Consider the following 16584-nt stretch of genomic DNA (forward strand, 5'->3'; position numbering starts at 1 on the left):
AATCAGAGCGTTTTTCCTAATCTACAAATTTTGATTCTGCAGAGAGGTTATTCGATGAGGGAGGGATGCCCTTCCTTGTCCTACCTTGGTGACTGCTTCAGGCACGACTTTTCCTTGTGGCCCCTCTCAACTAAGCAGGGCCCAGGCTGAGTTTCCCCATCGGTTTTTCCAGCATGGGAGGAAGCTGGAGGAAAAATCCTCAGTCTGGAGCTGGGAAGAGGCATTGCAGCTGGTTGTCTCCTTCCAGTAACACAGGATAGCGGTGTCCTTTCCAGGGTCCAGGCGTCCTTTCTGGACAAGAAGGTGGCCACTCAGCACAGCACTTTCATTAATGATGTGCTGATTTCCATCTTTAGAGGCAAAACAGCCTGACATAGGCTTGCATCCGATGTTTGCACCTGAAGCAGTCATTTGACTGAGAGCAAGGCTGGTTTGTACTGCCGTTGTCCACCTACCTGAAATAACAAAGTAAGCGCGTGGGGGACAGAAATAAAAGCTTGTTTCTTTTCTCTAGTGCTGTGTTCATTTGGGGAATTGCTGTGTGTTTTCCCCTCTAGCCTTGCACTCAAACCACCCACACCGCTGTTGAGTGTTGGAGGGGTTTCAGGTTTTAAACAGCAAGGAGAGGCATAGACTCTAGTGAAAAACACTTTCCTGCAGAAAAACGATAATGTTCAAGAGGTTTTTCCTTTTCTTGTCCCTTAAATGCAAATCATTGCCGTGAGGCAGGCCTCTTCAAATCATGCAGCACTTCAGCACCCAGAAAGAATGCTTTTGTTTGTTTTTGTTTTTTTCCAAAACAGCTAATACTCTGTGTTAATAGTTTGGAACTGAATATACACATATTTATGCAGGGCAACGTAAGCCAGGTGTATGAATGATGTGAAGACATCTTCCACGTGTAAACAGAAATATTAATCACACAGCTCAATTAACAAGAGCTAAATTTCCCTGACAGTTTTGGAATAATGATTTAATTGAAAAGGGCTTTAAAGATATATTTGCCAAATCACTTGAGCCAACATATACTGCAATACTTGGGCCGTTTGATTTTTTTTTTTTCACTTGTGAATAATTAATGTTCTCATCCAGCCTCTCTCGGTACAAACATTCCTTTGGGATGCAGCAGTATTTTCACGACATGAAAATCTCATAATCCGTACTTAGCCTTGGATCTTCACAGCAGATCACAACAAAAAATAATTGCGTTAATCCTATTTGCTGTTCTTTTTATCACCCCGAAGTGATTTGTTTTCTGCCTGTCCAAGGTTACTGGAGTTTTGTTGTCTCTGCCAGCGCTGCCTTTTCATTGCTGCTCCCTTTTGCCGTGGATTCAGGCACCGCGTCACTGCGATGAGCACCTGCAGGCCTCGGGAGAGAGACACTTGCCTGCTGCCGAGCACCCTCCTGAATGAAATCCACAGCGTTTTTGTTATATGAATTGAAAGCTGAGTCGGTGCTGATTGCCGCATGCTTCCTTTGCATCTGCACTGGCTCCGGATCAGTATTTGCCCCTTTAATCCCTGCTTGTCTGGTATGAAACATTGCTCACTGTGCTGCGCAGAGGACGTGTGGATGGGCTGGCGATGCTGAGCGCTGGTTTTAGCGAGTGACATCATGCTCCTGGCATGAAAAGGAGATGGATTTGGAAAGTTTCCCGACTTTTTACATGAGCACTGGGTCTGTCTTGGTCTCGGTTTAAAAATTGTTGCCCTTTTGCACTTTCTGAGCTGAGGCTTTTCAGAAGAGCAGGGAAGGAAAGGCTGTTTCCCCTGCAAAATGGCTTGAGAAAGCAGTGCTGTGTCTTGTATAACTGGGAAATGCTGTGTTCGAAATCTCCTTCACTAGATTAATGAAAATCGCAGCATTTACTGTGCATGCCTTGCGTCCATCATCCTCTTAAACTTGCTAGGTTATTTGCATTGCTGGTTTCCAGTCGGTTCCTCCCCTCCCACCCTGTGTGGGAGGTAAATTCGTTTTCACGCGTGCCGCAGGGACGCTCAGCCTTTGAATCTGCTAATAAGCCGTTTTATTTCTCGATCATTTTACACGATGCTCAAAAAGATTTAAATCTAAACAAGCATAAGGAATTATTGGGTGCACTCACCAGGTCTGAAGTGCACCCAGTCAATCCCTCAGGATTGATTTGTAAGGGTGAAGCAATTTCTTTTTTTGTTCCCCCCTTTTCTTTTTTTCTCCTGGCTCATATTGCGAATGCGGCATCAGTGCAGTGTCTGTGCTTCTTTTCAGTACGGCGACTACGACCCCAATGTGCACAAGCGAGGCTTCCTGGCACAGGAGGAGCTGCTGCCAAAGCGGGTAAGGGGCTAAGCAGAGCGCAAAGGTGAATTTCCAGGCTCGGTGGCTGTTTGGGTGACAGCCTGTCACAGAGAGGGGGTCTGTGGTTCTGTCTCCCTTTGCAAGGCAACTGGTCCAAAAAGATGCGCGGAGGGAGGAGAATTCAACTGCTTCCTGAAATATTATAAGCAAAATACAAGCACGGGTTTTCTTTCCAATGGCTTTCCCGGTTGCATCCTGCAAGGTACCAGGGTGATGGGAGCATGGGGGAATGAAAGAGCCGGGCTGAGCTCACCCAACGGAGAGGAGCTGTCAGCCTGGCGGGCTGATGGGACGCTCGGGAGGGGACGTTTGAGGGATTTCTGGCTCATTCGCTGGGTGAGGAGGCTGGCGAGAGCAGCAGCGTGACTGAGTCTTTTTCCCTCTGCGTGTCCCAGGTGATAAACCTCTACCAGATGACTCCAGAGATGTGGGAGGAGCGAATAACGGCCTGGTATGCTGAGCACCGCGGCAGAGCGAGGTGAGCATGTGCTGGTGGCGCCCGCGGCTTCGCGACGGTCCTCTCACCCAGAGAGTCTCAGCAGCTTCGGCGGGCGATGGATGAGCTCTGTGAACCGCTTCCCAGGGGTTGCACTGGACAGAAGGGAGTGTAAAGACAGAGCTGAGTTTATCCAGTGAAAATGTGGCTTGTGTTGCCTGAAACGGGAAACTGCTTTGGCAACTTTTTTCCCTTTTCCCAGCCAAGCAGCGTGGCAGATGTATAATGTAAAGCCAGGACGATCCTGTTCCGATATCATTATTTCAGCTATGAGAGTTGCCTCAGAACTAGTTAAACTGTGCAAAATTTCATGTGGATTGGATTATATCAAGCTCACGTTTAAGCCTGTAGAATTTAACTTCTTTTCCCATGCAGAAATAAACTGTCCCCTAGAACCGTGTCCCTGCAGGAATACAGGACACCTGTGTGACATTCTATGGGTAGGGTTAATCCTGGCAAACCTGTAGCAGACCCAGGAGGGGCAAAGCGCTTTCTCTGGTTGCTCTGAACGTGCCCTGCTGCCCAGTGCTCACTGATGGGATCCCAGGGAGAATTTAGGACTGTTGTTAAGCAGGGACCCCCAGCTAGAAATTTTTTTTCTGTTTAAGGGATTGGAAGATGAACCAAGCAGGGCCTGAAATGCTGCATTGTGCCAGGCAGGCATTAACAGCCATTAAGATGCCAGCAAGCTATAGGCCGGGATTTGCTGCTGGTCTTTACTGATCCTGCCAGCAAATAAGGCTTGACCTATGTCGTAAAGACAGTCGGGGTTTGAATGCACCGTGTGTGCTTGGGATCAGAAAGAGCAGCTGTCTCGCTTTCTCTGATGCTGGCAGACATCTCTAACTGCCTTTTTTTTTTCCTGTCTGACAGAGATGAAGCGGAAATGGAGTATTTGAAGATAGCTCAGGACTTGGAGATGTATGGAGTGAACTATTTTGCAATTAGGGTGAGTGCAGGTGGCGGGTCATGTTTTCGAGGCGTGCTGAACTTCTCGTGTTAGCCTTCTGCATTGCTGTAAGATTGCACGGGAGGAGCCTTGGAGAGCCTGCAGACATGAGAGGTGGCCACGGTGTGCTGTGAGAGTCACAACCCCGGTACGATTTGCCTCTAGCTGCCTGGGAGGCAGAAGCGCCTTTAACACACAGCACTGCAGGGTCACTGCTCAGGGCTGGGGGAAGCTCACAGTGGCTCAGCTAATGTCAAATCATCCCTGAGTCAAATAAAAGGGTTTTCTGCTCTTTTCTTTTCCTCTGTAGAATAAAAAGGGCACTGAACTGCTGCTTGGAGTCGATGCCTTGGGTCTTCACATTTACGACCCAGACAACAGGCTGACCCCCAAAATCTCCTTCCCATGGAATGAGATCCGGAATATTTCCTACAGCGATAAAGAGGTACGGCTACGTCTGCCCTCTCCCCTAGGACCACGACTACAATTGAAATGATTTCTCTTAGCTCCCCTTTCTGCTGTGCTTGCTCTCACCAGCTTAGCTAAGCTCAGCCTCTCCAATAGAAACCTTAATTTTAAGGCTTTCTGAAATTTTCCAGAAGTGGGCATGCAAGAGGTTGACCATGAGCTATTCTGTTTATTGCTAGAGTATGTACAAACCCTCTCTTTAACTGATTCAAAAGCAAAATTGCTGTTGATGTGCTTAGCCCAAGTGTCAAAGTTCAGAAGGCAAGATCCCTGTTTTAGTGCACAGAGGCTTCTTGTATTGTTAAATATAGTAAAACATATTCCTGGCGAGAGGAGCTCTTGCGTCTTGCCATATCATTATGTCATTTTGAGCTTTCAGACTGCCAGGCTGGGCATGACAGCTGGAATTTTTTTTTAGGAGGTTGAGTAATTTAAGCCTGTTATTGGATAAACTTCTATTAAACCCAAAATATAAATACAGATCTCCTGAACTGTTGGTCACCAAACCTAGCTGAGAACAGCAGGAAAATGGGCTGTGGAAGTGCAACTGATCTGTTGATTTTTTCAGTCTGTGAGAACTGCCCAGAGAAAACTAACTGCCTTTATGATAAGGAAGAAAATCAGCTTTTTTAATTAAATTGTTTTCCAATCTAAGCATGGTATTGATCAGGGTGAAAGCTAAAGGTTTCTCACCAACTGCGTTTATCGTAGGTCCTGGGAAGTTCTGTAAGGAGTAAGCCTGTGGTGGAGTTCTCGCTCATTTTCCTCCTTATAGCTAAAACGCTCTGTAACTTAGCAAAACAGCCCAGCAGCTAACCACTTCCAAAGCCTTCCCCCCTGCCCCCCCCCCCCCCCACGCACACAATAGGTCAGTGCAGCGAAAGCTGCCTGATAGCACTTTACCTCTGAAACCTGAGGATTGAAGCCTCTGCTGCCAGGCCTTGACACAAGACAGCAGCAGATCTTTCTCTGGGGGAAAGACCTGCCATCTCCTATCAGGTCAATAATCTGCCTGCTAAGATGACCGCAAGTAGAGCTGACGTCATGGTAAACAGGCTAACAGCCAGGCATGACAGCTACAACAGAGGTGTTTAATCTGCCGTAACAAGTATCAACTCTTAACGTGGAGCCAAAACTCCTCTTTGGCATATTCTCATTGCTGCGAGCAGTGACTCGCGTGGGTTGTGCTGGGGCCGAAGTCCAGGGACGTTCGTGCACGTCTGCCTGTGCGAAAGCCTGGAAAGACTGGCTCTTAAACTGACAAAACACTGCCGGGGCGCATTCTGCCGAGCCCTTTTCAGGCAGTGCAACGTGTTGACAAATAGGCCAGGTTTAATGGATACAGACTGCCTGCTGCAGCGCTCTCTCTTCAGCTGGTTATTTTTGTAGTTTGTGGGGGAGTGATGGAGTATGTGCCTGCCTTCCAAAAAACGCAATGTTGCAGAGCACTCAATCTCCCGAATTATCCTCTTGTTAGTCCCGAGTCATCTCTCTATCCAGGGGCTGTATTACCAAAACTCTTGAATATGGCGGTGTCACCAAATCCTCTTGAGAGAATCGTTATGGGGAAGTGCTTTGACGAAGGTGAACCCAGGACGTGGCTGAAGCTGCTCAGTTGGTTCATTAAGTGTAAATACAAGTCAGAGCGAGGGCATAATATTTTAGATTGAAGAGCCGTGTGGTAACACGTCTGAGTTTCTGGAGAACAAAATGCACAGAAAAATCCTGCTGGGGAGCCCTGGCGAGTGGAGATGTCCATGGGATGGATGACTGCTCCTCTTTCTGTGTTCCTCATTCAACCTTCCTCCCATCTGTTGGGTCACTGAGCTGGTTCTTCTAACGTCCTCCGTGCACGTGTCACAATTTTCTGCAGCGCATTCTCAGTTCCCTACAGCTCCCAGGAGAGCAGCATCTTGTTTTGGTTTGGGAGGCAGGTGAGCTGCCCCTGCCTGGTGCTGGGTGCTCTGCAGAGGGCCCCAGCCATTGGGCATCACAGTTTGTAGGTGGCCGCACTCTCTTTGCATTGCCTGGCACTAGCATTTTTTGGACCAAAGGAATAGTTGTCTCTTGGTTGCCTTCAATACTAGTTCTCTTGCTCAGCTGAAAGCCACGGGAAGAGCTCTCACTGTGTTTGTCCAGCACAGCTGATCTCCTCTGAGCCAGGGCTTTCGGTAAGACTTTCATAGCTGCATTTTGATTAAACCTCCGGCTCCCTGATAACTCTCTTTCCTTTTATTTTTTTTTCCTTTTCAGTTTACGATTAAGCCGTTGGACAAAAAGATTGATGTTTTTAAATTCAATTCGTCAAAGCTGCGTGTGAATAAGCTGGTAAGTCTGCAGACAGAGTGACTCTTATTGCCTGCAGCGGTGGTTTCTGTAGGTGGTGCAAGACGATGTTCTTCTGGGGCTTTTCCTTCAAGCTGTTGGAGAGGCGTGCGGGAGCTGTGCGCTGTCCCCGAGCAGCACCAGGAGTATTCAGAAGGGAAAGGGGGGACGTTCCTCATGTGTATGAGATGTAGGGGACCTTTGGCCCTGTGGGCCGTCCTGTGCTTCACACGCCACGGGGGAGCGGGGCTCCTTCACAAAGGCAGAGCCTGTCTGCAGGTTTCGTTCTTCCTGAGCACACCAGGTTCGTGGTGCCATAGTGCCTGGGACTCTGGAGGAGGTTGGTTGTGATCTGTGGAATGGAAGACATGTGAATCAGACCCTTAGAAAAGAGTCAGAGTGGAGAAACTCATTTTTGTTATGGAAAAGTAATCTCGGCTTTTATTGCCCTGCATACACCCCACTCTTTGCTAACCTCCCTTTAGCATTGCCACTTCTCTTGCCCTTCTCCTCTGTAGAGGGAACTACACCAGTGCTCAAAACCCTTCAGCAGAGGTACCTGAAGGCCTCCAAGGAGGGTTTTGATCAACCTTGTGTTCCTGTGTGGTCCTGCCCAAGATAAAAAGCGTTTTCTTTTTTTTATATATATATATTTTTTTACCACAATGCTTTAAACATCCTGTTCAAAGAAGGCGCAAGTTCATTACAAACCTAAAAAAAAAAAGGGGGGTGTGGGGGGGAAGTGAGGCAGGGGGAGTGGTGAGAAGAACAGTGGAAGTGGCCAAAGCTGTAGAAGTCTGTTTTGTTATTGGGACTAATGCCTCCTTGGGGCTGGTACAATATTTGCCAGAACCGTGCTGTGCTACCAGCACATGTAGCAGAAGAATGGTCTCTGTGAAGAGCCAGTAGCCAAGGAAATGGTGTTTGGCGTGGGGATTAGGCTGTGCCGCAGCTCTGGGCTCCTTACGTGGGTGCCAGAGCTGGTGGAGTTTGAGATCAGTGGCTGAACGTGCCTATGAGCACTGAGCCAGAGCAGTCCTAGATCTTTGTGTCGGGAGCCCAAACCACCTCACTGTCACTGTGTCACAGCAGTTTCTCTCCGCTCTCTGCCCTTGCTCGGAGCAGATTCTCCAGCTGTGTATTGGGAACCACGATCTCTTCATGAGGAGGAGAAAGGCAGACTCGCTGGAGGTGCAGCAGATGAAGGCACAGGCCAGGGAGGAGAAAGCCAGGAAGCAGGTGAGAGACATCTCCTATAACCCAGCTGTGAGCCAAAATGAGAAATGCAAATGTGCTCAGAAAGTAATGGCCTCCAGAGTGACATCCACCACATGGAGCAACTTTGAGGGAAGGTCTGGCTGAACATCTCGTTTTAGTGGCCTGCTCCCTTCTCACCAGTCATTCTTGACTTGGCTCCATAGGCTGACGGCAGCCTGGCTGCTGGGGTCCAGCCCTCATGCTCAGAGCAAAGTTGGGAGGCAAAGGCTACACTGTGTCCTGTAAGCGTGTGCGCATCCTTCCTGGCCTCGTTTTACTCCTGGGCTCGATAGCTGGAAAGTCGTCAAGGCGTGGAGTAGCTGGTTGTAATTAAAGCAGGGCGGTGAGGGGAAGATGTGCTTTGCTGTAGTTCTTTGCCTCGTTTTCTAATTGCATGGTGACGAAATGCAGGCCAGCATTTCGGGGCATGCAGCCTGCATGCTCATTGGTGTTGGCCTCCTTCAGCTGCTGCAGGTCAGCCCAGACAGCTCTCTGGAGGCAGCAGCGTGTAGCCGATGAGCGTGTATCAGCAAATTGTACTGCAGGAATCCTTGTTTCCTGCTCTTAGACCTTTTCTGCTCACTGAAGCCCACACAGCTAATCTGAGCACTGCTGTGTAGAATATAAATGTCCCTTGCGCAGTAAAGCCTCTAGATAGCAGCAGCAGAAACCAAAGTGGAGAGTTGCACCAGGAGGTTCTTACACTCAAGGGGCTGTTAAAACCTGCTTCCCTTGGATTTGGGTGTGTCCATAGAGGTGCCTGCATGGTGCTGGAGTGGGATTGAGGCGCTCGGCTGGGCTGGAGATGTGACATGGCTTGCCCTGAAGCAGTTCTCCTTCCTCTAGCTTCTGGGGAGGATGGTACATGGGTCCCCGCAAGGGAAACCTCCCTGGCTTCACTGGGGAAGCACTGTTTGCCTCCAGCAGGAATTCCTCTGGGCAGCGAGGACTTGGCCTTCATGGAACAAGAGGTCCTCCTTGGAAGGAGCGACGTGATGCCCAAGTGCTCGTGGCATCAAGGTCAGGTGTTAGTCTTGTGGGTTTCTTTGATGCAGTTGAATGACGCAAGCACGAACTGAGATCTTGCCCACAGCTGGCTCTCGGGACTGCTGGGAGAGGTGAGGGAGGTGACTGTGGGCACTGAGAGTGAGGAGGAGTTTATCATGTCCTGTGAGCTCTCGAATTCAAGCGCTTGTGCTGAACAAGAGGTGTCAGGCTCCTTGTTAGGCAACCTTCTCCTGAGGTGGCCACCACGCTCTCTATTGTGCCCTCTCCATTCTCCCCAGGATCTGCAGTAGTTAAATTATTTCCAAACAGCCCTCTTGTATCAGGAGCCCATACAACTTCTGTATGTGGCCGTTCCGTTAGGGATGTGGATCATGATGATAACAGATGAGGAGAACCTTTCACAGAAGGAAGTAGAGCTGTTAGAGCAGTGGGTGCTTCCAGAGTGCAGTTGGTGTCCGAGGAGCAGAGCAATGTGTCTTGCCATATTTATTTGTCAGTCTCTTTTGGGAAGAGTTGGCAGGTTTCTGGCACGCTCTGTCTCGGGGAGAGCTTAAGCTGGTCCTTAAGCCTGGTCTGGGTGTCTGTTCAACTTGCTTAAGTAGTTCCAGATGTACCTGGAGCTCCTGGGACCCGGCTTGCTTGGATTTGCCTGGTGAATCAGAATCAGGAGGATGCTGTCTGGGGACTCAATGCTCAGCCAGCAAGTCGTCCGCAGGCAGCTCGTGTGGCGGCACCGCAGATGAGCAGCAAATCAGGGATGTGTCAGGAATGCCGCTCTGCAAGGCAGCAGGATGCTTGCTATCGCATGATCACAGTGTGATCAAATCTCCTGTGTTTACTGAAGTCCCCGTGCTGTCGAGTGGAGATCAATGAGGAAGATGCCATGCAGTCCTGTGCTCTGACCCCAAGTAGTGAACCTTTCTTGTCCTGCAAAAAGCTTTCCTAACATGCATCATTTCTCACTTTCCCTGACCCTGTTTTCCCAGATGGAACGGCAGCGCCTGGCCCGAGAGAAGCAAATGAGGGAAGAAGCTGAGCGGACGAGGGATGAGCTGGAGAGAAGACTGATGCAGTTAAAGGAGGAGGCAACGATGGCCAATGAGGCTCTGGTAGGTCTCCGGGAAGTGGTTTGCCGCAGCGTGGCAGCTGTTCCTGACTTTTTCCATGGCGGAGGCGTGCTGTGAATGTCCTCGGGCTATGCTCCCTTTGCTGCCAGTGGACAGTGAGCAGGAGGCTGGGCAGAGCTGGCTTCATCCAACTGGCCTGTTGTGGCAGGAGAACAATTTGGGGCAGAGCCTGGGCACAGCCGGGTCTTGGCTGGGGACCACTCCACAAAAGGCTGCAGCTTTCCTGAAAGCAGGGGGGACTCCCTGGGCCACAGAGGCAGTGCAGAGCAAGCAGCTCAGGGCCCTGCGCTGGAGGCTGTGACCGCATTCGGGGTGCCAGTAAGAGCACACTTGACGGTTTAATGTGCATTAATTCGCAGATGAGGTCTGAAGAGACGGCAGACTTGCTGGCTGAGAAGGCCCAGATCACGGAGGAGGAGGCCAAGCTCCTGGCTCAGAAAGCAGCTGAGGCTGAGCAGGAGATGCAGCGAATCAAAGCCACGGCCATCCGGACAGAGGAGGAGAAACGGCTGATGGAGCAGAAGGTGCTGGAGGCAGAGATGTTGGCACTGAAAATGGCCGAGGAGTCTGAGCGGAGGTCAGCGGGTAAACCTTGCAGCTGCCTCCGTGCCTTGCTTTCCAACCCCCTCCTGGCAAATGAGGGCAACAGTGGCTCATGCCTCAAGTTAGTCCGTGCAGCAGTCTGCAATGAGCCCGTGGCCTCCTGTGCCCGTACGATGGCAAGCGGCCCCAAGGTTTGGCCAGTTCCTTTCCGCTCTGCTGTTCGCACCTCTTGCGCCCTGGCAGCGGCAGCTGAAGCCAGCTCTGTTTTTGGGTGTTTTCTGCAAACACCCACTGCATTCAGCAGTGTTTGACAACATTAACAATGCTTGGGTTTGGGTTTTTTTCTGGACATTAGATCTACATTCATTATTCTCCCTTTGTCCCCTTGTTTCCCTCTCAGCTTTTTGCACCTGTGAGGTCTCTGTTTCAGGCCAGCCGTGACAGCTCCCTCACTTCCACAATCCTGTGTGTTAAAACTGGTGTTTCTCTCTTGCTACCAGAACCAGGTCCCACTGTGCATTTAACAGTGAACAAATTAAAGATCACATTTGTTTCCTTCCAACAGATTAATCCTTTCCATGCAAATGTGCTCGGTTTCAGCCCCAGATGAACACTGTCCTCATCCGTCTCTTCTCTGCCGTGATCACTGACTTGCAAAATCTCCCCTCAAATTTCAACCCAGCAGAGAAGCTTTCTCTGTCCTTTGGTTTTCCATTGCAGGGGATTCTTGGGAGCTCTTAAGGTTCAAGGGGAAATATTAGTGTTGGAGTTGCCCTCCTACATTTTGGACTTTTGTGCTGTTGACTTAAAATATCCCACATATCAGCAGCTCCAGCGTTTCCCTTGCTCAAACGATCTCTGAGTTGAGATCTGTCCTGCGACAAGACCTAAACCTATCCTACATCTAGACTGTAACCCTGCTTTTCCATCTTCTCATTCCTCAATTTTGATCTGATATTCACCATCCTTGCTGTTTTCCTTCGTAGGGCAAAAGAGGCTGATCAGCTAAAGCAAGACCTTCAGGAGGCTCGAGAATCTGAGCGGAGGGCAAAGCAGAAGCTTCTGGAGATCTCCAGCAAGTCCTCGTACACAGTAAGAGCGATCTGCATCATCATCTGTTTCCCACCAGTAAATGTGACCTCTTCTGTAGCCCGGAGGAGTCTCGTGTCTTTGTGGTTCCCTCCCATCAGTGTAGGGGGTATAAGCTGTCTTATTGCATTGCTTAGCAGTATTCAAAACTATTTTGCAGTGTTCGCCCTCCTCATCCAGGCACCCTGCCCAGCACACCACTTTGCTCTTTCTTTCTTCCCATCTATCCTGCCTCATCCTACAAGAGCACGGGAGCTGCCGGTGGAATTAAAAGGCAGCAAGTTTTAAACCAAATTTAACAAATATGCCAGAGCCGTGCTTTTTTAGCCGATGGAGCGTCCCGGCTCAGTGATAGCCTTTAAAATAGGGTTAAATATTTATGAAATGTATGTCCTTGTTCGTGGTAGATAGGATAAACATTGTTCAGAACCTGTAAATTCATTCTTCAGGCCTCAGCCGAGCCCTGTGCATCTACACACTGGAAAAAAACTTCCTTGCAGGGAGATAATTCCACAATTGCCCCTGAGGAGGGTTTCACACCTTTCTCTGAAGCATCTGCCGGGGTCCAAACACCAGACTAAATGACCGTTGCTCCGAGTCTGTCTGGCAGCTCCTTTCCTCAACATTTCTAATGGTGCTGTGGGGCCTGCAGGAGCCCCTCAGTGCTCCCCTCCCGGCAGCTCCTGCCTGCCGTGCCTGGCAGCTCTGCCGCATCTCTGTCCTGCAGGGTGATGGGGGAAGAGCTCAACGTCTTCGGGAATAAACTCAACAGATGTACGTGGGAGTTATCGAGCCATCCAGCACTGAAGTTTTAATTTGTACCTGCAGGCTCCTTCCCCCTCTCCTCCCGAAAGCTGCAGGGAGCAGCTTGAAGAGGGTTTGAGATGAAGTTACTTCTCATCCCGATTCTCTGAAGTTCCCTGCAAAAATGCTCAGAAGCTTTTAAGGAATTGCAGTGTTTGAAAAAAGTTCTAGCGTAGGGGCCCTCAGTCAGGTCTAGCTGCCTTGGTGCTTCCTTGTCTTTCGAGTGCCCTTGTTTTACTGCCAGTCACTAGGTTTCTGGGATCCACCAGTTCTTTAATTCTTCAAGCTTGCACATGGGTGGAGGAGCCTTATTAGACACCTTCCAGGTTCAGGCTCCCTCCTGCTGCCTTGTCCATCTGCAGTCAGAGCAGCAGAGCCATGGTTGCTGAGCTCTATGTAAATCTCTGGGGCTGTCCGTGCTTGTCAGTGTATTCCTGCCTGTGGTGTTACAGGCTAATTACGGGGGATGTTTTCACGATTGCCTAAAATCCTTTAAAAAAAAATCCACCCCATCAGCTGCATCTCTCTTGGAGGGGATCCGTGCTGCTTGCAGACACATGCTGCATCCTCTCCCTTCCTGCGAGAGTCTTGGCCTTCCGGACACAGCTGCCAGGGCCGGACAAGGAGGGAAAATGCTTTTTTTCCCTCCCCAGTTAGGTGGCAGAGTCCCTTCCTGCGCCTCTCATAGCCCGGGAGGAGCGCCATATCCCATGGCCTCAGCAACGGTTATTTTCCAAGCGCAGCAGGCTGTGGATGTGGCCACTGTGTCAATTCTCTCCTGCCGCATGCGTTCAGGGGCAGGCGAGCGACATGCTCCGAAACGCTGTTCCGGTGCAGCACTTCGGCAAGCCAGTGTCAGGCGAGCATGCATCCGCCGCCAGCGCAGAGGGATCTGGCGGGGCGCATGCAGGTGGAGGAAGGGAATGAGCCTGGAGTGGCCAGAGGGATGGAGGCATTTGGAAAGCTGCCTCTGGGAGGCTGCTGTCCCTCCGGCAAACGGCAGCTCTGCCAAGCCACGCCGTACCCCAGTTCTTCCCCTCCTTAATGAGGGTTTAACTCTGAGCTTGCTCTTTCCTGTTATCCCAGTGCTGGAGTTACGCGGTCCCCTGGCCCTGAGAGCCAGCCAGAGCATCCCTCCTGGAGAACACGAGCAAGAGCAAGGGAGGAGTGGGGGGATGAGCTGCAGAAAAGGCAAGAAATAGTTTAAAAATAAATTTTTTGCTGACTTTCCTGTCCCTTATACCAGCTCTTTAAGGCTCGTTTAGCCCAAGCTGTTTCAGCAGCTGGTACAGGAGGAGGAAAGGGAATGTGAATCCACGTCTCAGCAGCCGCGATCCCGTCTGCCCCCCTTGCCTCAGTGATCCACCCCGACCTGTCATCACTGCTATCATCACCACCTGATACATCTCATTTCAATGTCCTCCTCATCGTCTTCATTGCCTGTCAGGTCCTGCTCGTGGCAAGTCTGAAGGCTGTCACCTTGTCTTCGGCTCACTTGAAATAATAAGCGGTTGTCAGGCTTGCCCAAATTCCTCATGCAGCAAAGTAACGGTGCCGGCAATCGCAGACGCTCTCCCCGCGGGGAAGCCTTGTGCCGTGCCTTGCTTGGTGCTTCCTCCATGTCTTCTGGCTTGTTTGCTTCGTGCTCTGGAGGGGTGGCTGCTGCTGGCACAGCTCTCGCCTCTGCTTCCTGCCAGGAATCGCTTTAATGCAGTGCTGGAGCGATGCAGTTTGTGCTGGCTGAGGAAGCGCAGAAGGGAAAAGATCCGTGTCCCCTTAGGGAGCTGCACCTTGAATAAAATTGTTGGTGTTATGTGCAAGATTTGCAGGATTATTGCAAATGGCAGGGAAACAGCAGGGAAACGCTTTGCTCCAGAGTGCCTTTGAGAGCTCTTTCCAAGCTCTGACTCCTTCACCAATTTTCTCCTATTGCTTGCTGCTTCATGAATGTGTTGCTGAGAAAAGGGGAGTGAGTGGTTGTAGTAACCCTGACAAATTGCCGTGAGGACTTAATGGTTGCAGCACCTGCAATTCCTACTCCAATGATGATGCTGTTGGGTTTTTTTTATTTTTAACACAAAACTGTAGACTCGTACTGAAAAATTGTTAAAGGGTGTTTTAAGGCCAGCAGGATGATTGTGGTTATTTAGCTCGCCTGCCCAGCAGGGAGCACAGGACCTCACATAACATGGCCGCGAATGCCCGCGTGTATGATACAGCGAAGGGGCTTGAATGTCAATGCAGTGCGGGTATGTGAATCAGTTAAAGCGCTTAGGCGGATCCGTCCCCTTTCCTCGGAGACCGGGGTTTCAGTCCTTGGCTGCCCCTTTCCCAACAGGCTCCAGAATTAGTGCAGATGCACTCTTTGCTGGCAGCAGTTGAAAATGGGATAAGAAACAGTGTTTTCCTTGTAATTTAAGTCTACCTTAGCTGTCACATGCAGCATCTCGGCTTTGGCTCTGCAGGGAGAGAGGTGTCATCCTGCTCAAGCATGCTCAGCTGGGGCTGAGCCCGGGCTGCTTGCGGATTTGAGGCGGGTGGCGAAGGATGTTGTTGCACAGAGCAAATCTGGCAGATCTGGGTGCCCTTTTGAGAGCTGGATGATATTTTTCGTAACCAAGTAAGGACTCGGTGTGCCGGCAGTCATTCCAACTTGGACCCGTGGCCGTCTGAAGCTGCTGTGCCGCCTTTGGCATGTGCCGCGGCTGCGACCTCCTATAACATACTGCAAGAGAAGAAGCAATAATTTAAGCCCGGAAGCTCTTCCTCTGCTGGTAATGAGCCCATTTATTAGAGCAGCAACAGAATTTATGACTGAGAGCAGGGTCTTTTTATTTATTTATTTATTTATTTATTTATTTTATTTAGGCAAAGAGAAAAGCCAAGGGCCTGACAGCGGTTGAGATATCGCAGCTCTTTGCAGGAGGACGAATGTCCCCAGTCTGCGTTCAGCTGCGATTTAAGTGATTCCCTGTGTTACCTCTGCATTTGCAGTCAAATCTAGCAGTGGAACTGCAAATCACTGCTAAGCAAAACGTGTATTGCACATCTCCGTGTGCCTTACCAAAATTGCAGTCAAAGTTAAACCCTTGAGATTACACTGTCCTTTGACCATGCTTTCGGGAGCGCTGGAGCGCAGGAGCGCAGGACATGACTATTGCACGTTGACCCCATTCGTAGCTCGCTCTTTTTTAATGTAATTTATTCTTAAAGAGCTGCCAGATGTCTTCCAAAAGGCAGCTTCTGGCCAGCACTGCTTTAAGTGACATGGTGGTGATAACACCTGGACTTGACAAAATTTCAGCGGTAGTTCTTGAAGGCAGATAGTTTAGTCACCACTTTACCACTGCTAAGAGCAGGCACCCGGAGGGGCGATAGATGAAGGTTGAGGAGCAAATTGGGAAGGGAGCAGGGGGATCTGCAAGTCCCGTCCAGTGCTGGAGACCTGAGACTTATTTGCTGCTCTGCTCCTACAGTCCATGAAGTATTTGCCGACTTTTGCATTAAAAGATCTGAAAAGTAGCTGCTTAATCTGTCCTGCGGAAAGTTTGAGCCTGCATACCTGCTTCAAAAAGAAGTAGTTGTGGGCCCTGCTGCCTCAGAAAAATACATGATCCTTCCCTTCCCCAGTGCAAATAATGAGATCCTTCCAGTTCAGCACAACATAAATACACCCAGCTCCAAAAAAAGTATGTTATTACCTGTGTGAGCAACAGGTTGTGCTTGTTAAAGCATTAGGAAGCAGCTCCTTGCGCTGCAGGCTTCAGCATTATTCCGATTTCACTCTTCCGTTACAGAACATCTATTGACAGAAACACTTGCATGGCCAAAAGTGATTAATTTGCCCTCTCTCTTTAGCAGTCTGTGAACTCCAGTACAACAGCGCTGCCCCCTGACCTGCCCAGCTTCAACCTCATCAGTGAGAGCCTCTCCTTTGACTTCAAGGATACGGACATGAAGAGGCTTTCAATGGAAATCGAGAAGGAGAAGTACGTGACGGGCTTTCCACCTGTTGGGCTTTGGTACTGACCTGGCTCGCTTGCAGTAAATGGTACCGTAGCAGGGCTGAACGCGACTTTTACACTCCAGATAAGCATCGGTTTGAGGTGAAAGGGGGAAAAATCTGTTAACAGCAGTCCGATGGCTGGTGCATTGGGCTGTCCGAGGCTGGCGTCTAT

The 16584-nt window shown here is 49.9% G+C and overlaps 1 protein-coding gene across 4 annotated transcripts in view; it reads left to right on the forward strand.

Annotated features, from left to right (window-relative positions):
• NF2 (NF2, moesin-ezrin-radixin like (MERLIN) tumor suppressor) overlaps positions 1-16584 on the forward strand; it is a 39683-nt gene that overhangs the window by 14000 nt on the left and 9099 nt on the right. For 2 of the 4 annotated variants that reach the window (XM_067307288.1, XM_067307286.1), the window contains exons 5-14: positions 2251-2319; positions 2736-2818; positions 3710-3785; positions 4096-4230; positions 6507-6581; positions 7704-7817; positions 9830-9952; positions 10330-10547; positions 11500-11605; positions 16265-16395. In XM_067307288.1, coding sequence (XP_067163389.1) covers positions 2251-2319; positions 2736-2818; positions 3710-3785; positions 4096-4230; positions 6507-6581; positions 7704-7817; positions 9830-9952; positions 10330-10547; positions 11500-11605; positions 16265-16395 — 1130 coding nt within the window. The remainder of the gene's footprint in view (positions 1-2250; positions 2320-2735; positions 2819-3709; positions 3786-4095; positions 4231-6506; positions 6582-7703; positions 7818-9829; positions 9953-10329; positions 10548-11499; positions 11606-16264; positions 16396-16584) is intronic. The other 2 variants (XM_067307289.1, XM_067307287.1) reach the window with 1 other exon arrangement.

The sequence above is a fragment of the Apteryx mantelli genome, chromosome 17 (assembly GCF_036417845.1).
Source record: "Apteryx mantelli isolate bAptMan1 chromosome 17, bAptMan1.hap1, whole genome shotgun sequence".
Lineage (NCBI taxonomy): Eukaryota > Metazoa > Chordata > Aves > Apterygiformes > Apterygidae > Apteryx > Apteryx mantelli.